The 4,517-nt window shown below is 40.8% G+C and overlaps 1 protein-coding gene across 1 annotated transcript in view; it reads right to left on the minus strand.

The window, feature by feature from the left end:
• Window positions 1–1,930: 1,930 nt before the first annotated feature.
• The window catches only part of RYR2 (ryanodine receptor 2), a 784,157-nt gene continuing 781,570 nt past the window's right edge, over window positions 1,931–4,517 (minus strand). The window contains exon 106 of the mRNA XM_019526720.1: window positions 1,931–2,249. Within this exon, the coding sequence (XP_019382265.1) occupies window positions 2,154–2,249 (96 nt within the window). The 3' untranslated portion in view covers window positions 1,931–2,153. The remainder of the gene's footprint in view (window positions 2,250–4,517) is intronic.

A 4,517-nucleotide genomic window follows, 5' to 3' on the forward strand; every position in this document is an offset into this window, starting at 1 on the left:
TGTTTTCAGGTGTCGGGATATCACAGGATATAGATGTGGGGGCCTGAGTCCTGATGACATCCACTTGCCTTGCTTGTACCAGGGCAGGCATCAGTCAGCAAAAGTTGATCAGACTTCTTCTCCAACATCTCGCCTGCCACAACTTTGATGATTTGATTAAATTTGGGAGGATGGTGGTTTCCCTGACCCAAAGCCGACTGTTGCTTGTTCAGGTGGAAGGTGCAGCCAGATAAAAAAAAGAAAAAGAAAAATAAAGAAAACTCAAAAATCTTGACAGCACCTTCTCTCTCTCTCTGCCCACAGTTCGGGATCTCTGGGGCTTTTCTTCTTCCCCATTTACCTTCTGGGGAACTCGATCATGACTCCAGTGCTCAAGTGTTTTTTTTTCCCTTCCGCTCTCTGCTAATTGCTATCCCACCAGATTAGCTGAGCACCAGCAGCAATCAATTAACACAGAGTCAGGGCTTCCCCCCCACTCTTCCCCCCCCCCGAGCTCCTCCAAGCTCTGAAGACCCAATAGGTCTGTTGCCCCGTTCCCAGGGACTTCAGTCCTGGCCGGCAGGCAAGGGTTTCCCATTAAGCGGACCCCTCTTCCTCTCCTTTACTTCTTTTCCTCTTGCCAGTGCCCGGGGCCAGAAATGGCTCCCAGTGGCGTAATTAAACCAATTTGGTTCGCCCAGCAGGCTAAGGTTCTGCTGGAGCAGATTGGGAGATCCCTCTGGAGCACAGCCAGGCTGCAACAGCCAGACAGATCTCTTCAGTTGGGGCCCTCCTTGAAGCAGGTATCCCCGACTTTTCCACACCAGGGTTAGGGAAAGAAGGAAAACGAGAGGCCTTTTGTGTCCATATTTATTTGGAGGGCTAATTGAGATGCTCAGTATTATACATGATTATATTATTATTATTATGCATGGAATGCAAGCAAGGCATTACGAGTTATTAACAATATAGGGAAAAAATAAAGCTTTTTTTTAAAAGCTTGCTTTGACTTTGTTTTCCAAGCTAATTTACATAGTATTAAACAATGGTTCATAAACATTTAATAATCTGTAAACCAGCTGCTAGAAACTAAGATAGTACAAACATGAAATCGGAAAGAAAACAAAAGCAGAAAATAAAATCCAGAAGCACAATGCCACATGCAATGGAATTATATACTATTCACTTTCTGATTTTTATTCCTAAAAAAGGTACATATGGTGGTATACTGGCATATGTGTCCTTTCATTCATGAAGTACATGTACCGTTCATCCTGTGCCCAGTAGTGTCTACTAGCTACAAGACAGTTATAGAAAGCAACTGGAGTAGTGCTGGACCACAATGGGGAAGTGCTACTTTAGAGTCATGCCCAGCCTCTTGTTCAAAACAGTTCCTTCTGCTTCAGGAATTCTTCCTCTTGTACCTAGCAGGCCTGCTCCTTCATGGCACAGGTCCCAGGTTATTTATTCTGTTAACAAACTACGCTCCCTTGTGATCATCACCTAAATCTAAGTAAGTAAATAAAATAAAGCATATATTTCTGCCTGCTGTTTTCTCCAAGTTGACAATGGCCCACTTCTGTGTCAGAGCCCTGGGTTGCCAAGGAAGAAAAATAGCACAAAGACATTTCTCTATTAGTGTGAGGCTTCTCCCCTTGAATTATAGCAAAAGAAAAGTTGCCTACTATATCTTGTTGGTATGCAGTTACCTCCATTTCTCTGCTCAGAAGATGCTACATTCTCATTTCTCTTGAAGGCAAATGGCTTTAAAAATGGCTTTAGTGGAATTAGGAAACAGGTCAGGGTCCTATTAGTGATACTCGTAACATTATTTCTGATATTTGGGGCATTGGAAGATGTTAACTTTCTGTAAAGTATGGAATGAAAGAGTACATGCCTGTTCTGGGCCTCTGCTAGAAAGTCACCCACCTCTGTCCAGGAAGGGTCTGTGGGTTTTTTTTTCCAGAGTTTCTGTTTTAAATTGTCATTGTTCTTTACTCCTGTGTTCTCAAAGCATATACACAAAAAACTAAAAGCACAGTCAAATCATTGAGAAGAGAGCATTGGTGCTCCAAAAAGCACACAGCTTCTGTGATTTAAGAAGTCTGCTAAACATTCCCAAAGGAGTTGGAAAATGCATGGATGTATTTTCAAGTGCACATCCTCATCTGTTCTCAGTTGAGCTGATCTTCATACTGTTTTCGGAAGCAATCGCCAGCAGGGAAAAACTCCCAGCACCGTTCTTGATACATTTTCCATACATAGGATTCCTGCAAGAACCAGAGATTTAAATAATTAATCTCATTCAATGAGAGCGCATTAGGCATGTTTCAGCTTTTAAAGGAATCTAATATGCTGCTCCACTGTTCTGATTCAATTCTTATTGATTTGCTGTGTATCAACCTGCAAGTGGTAAAGTACACTAATAACTTCATCCATCTTGGATGACACTTTTACGTTTCTATCTCCTGACTGAAATATATAAATATGTGAAAATATATGCTAATGAGTAGTTAAAAGGGATTCCTGAAACAGCTCAGAGAAATCATCAATAAAGACTAAAATATTTGCTTGCTATTTCATGTCTAAGAACACCTTAAATCTCCATTTTAGCTGGATGCAACACATCATAATTAAAGACTAGCTTTTTCATGGTCTTTGAAGGAATATTAGGTAAATTTCTGTATCATCCTTTTCAAAACATGTCTATGTGATATTAAGAAAAAAAATAATGTAAGTTTTTGGTATAACCCACAGATGAGAGTAGTTTTCTTAAGAAGGCTTTTCATCTTGGTAGTTTTGTTCATTTGTTCAGATTATGGCACAATGAGAACATATCAGATTGTTGCCTACTTAGTAGCAATGTTTCACGTAAGTTTTTAAACCTGTAAGTTGCATCCAGGTCCCATACTAAAGTGTGCTTAAAAATTTGTGATTAATTAAACATAGAGTGTGATGTATATAGAAAAAGACATATTCATCCCAATTCAAGAGTTATCAACTACTCTCAGATAGATTTTTCAGGTGTAAGTAGATTTACCATCTCATGACTCTGGGGGATGCAGATCAATGTAGTTTTGTCATTTTCAGTTCATTCATTAAATAGTTCAGGAAAAAAAAATCTCCTTCTGAGAAGCTTTGAAGAAGTTAAGGCAAGCTTTGTAAACAACTCCCTTGCCTGTTCACATGCAGCAGAATAAATAATGGGCAGAGGGTGACTGGGGTGTCAGCCCCAGTAGCCAGCACGCAGCTGGCTGAGCCACCACTTCTGGCAGCATCTGATGTCCTGTCTGGCATTGCTGCCAAGGGGCAGAACTGCCCAGTTACATGTCTGTTCAAAACACTACACGTTGTTTCTTTAGATTTATATTAGGACAGTGGTTAGCGGAGTGGGCCTGTTGGTCAGATCTAGTCTGTGAGCCTGATCTGGCATGCCTGGGATCAGCCTTAGTGCCATATACCTAATCATGGGCATGGCCAAAAGCATAGGAAGCATAGGGATTGCTAGTCCTCAGTTATCAAGACATCTGGCTTTTTTAGGTACAATTTTGTGAAATTTAGGAAATTTTAGTTTTCTCTCCTTTTCTTACATGTATGCCACCTCCCTGGTTTTCAGGTGTAGTTGGACTATACACAGTTAATGGACATACTATTGTAAGTTATGTAGCTAAATGAGAAAGTTCCCCTGCCTTTGTTAAGTATGTGAATACTCAAGCAATTCAATGTTGGATTTGTAAATGTTTATGTAATGCTGGTAAGCACAAAGTGATGTATGTGGAAAAATAACCCGATGAGCTTACATGACAATGACTCTATATTCACTGTTATTACTCAAGAAATAGATCTTGGAATTATTGTGGCTAGCTCTGTCAAAATGTCAGCACAGCAGCTGACTGTTTGGGGTACAATTTATATGCTTAAATTCAAATTCAAGATTGTTGTCCTCATTTAGGGGGCTATCTTTACCATAACTGCCTCTAATTCTTATAAACCTGCCTCTAATAGATAATACCAACTTTCATTATTGATTATAGTTACATAGAAAGACACAAAACTTTAAAAAAAATGGAAAGCGCTGACTTAACTGTGATGTGAATATTATATTAATTTCACATAACAGTGAATGCACAAAAATGAATGAAGGAGGTGGGAAAGAGAGACATCAGAAAATCAAATGACTTGATTTAATGTTTTAATGGAATGCGCATATATAGTACAGCTGTGTGAAGCTTTGGGTGGTGATTTGATTCAGAGGAGGTTTGGCCCGATTCAGTGGCCGAAGTTCTGAATCTGAATTGAATCAAGGGACCAATTAAAAGGTCCGAGTCAATTCAAAGCTCTCCAAATCTTCAGAAAAGATTCGGAAAGCTTCAGTGATTTGAACTGTCCCCACCCACTGCAGCAGGGAGGTGGAGCCTGACTCGGACTGGTAAGTAGGGGGTGGGGAAGACGGGCTGGAGGAGGGGGGAGGGGACCATGGGGGACCCCTACTAGGCCCCATCCCCTCCATACTCCCCCAGCCCCCCTGACCCCCACCT

Source organism: Gavialis gangeticus, unplaced genomic scaffold, assembly GCF_001723915.1.
Source record: "Gavialis gangeticus isolate Ggan-Ray unplaced genomic scaffold, GavGan_comp1, whole genome shotgun sequence".
Lineage (NCBI taxonomy): Eukaryota > Metazoa > Chordata > Crocodylia > Gavialidae > Gavialis > Gavialis gangeticus.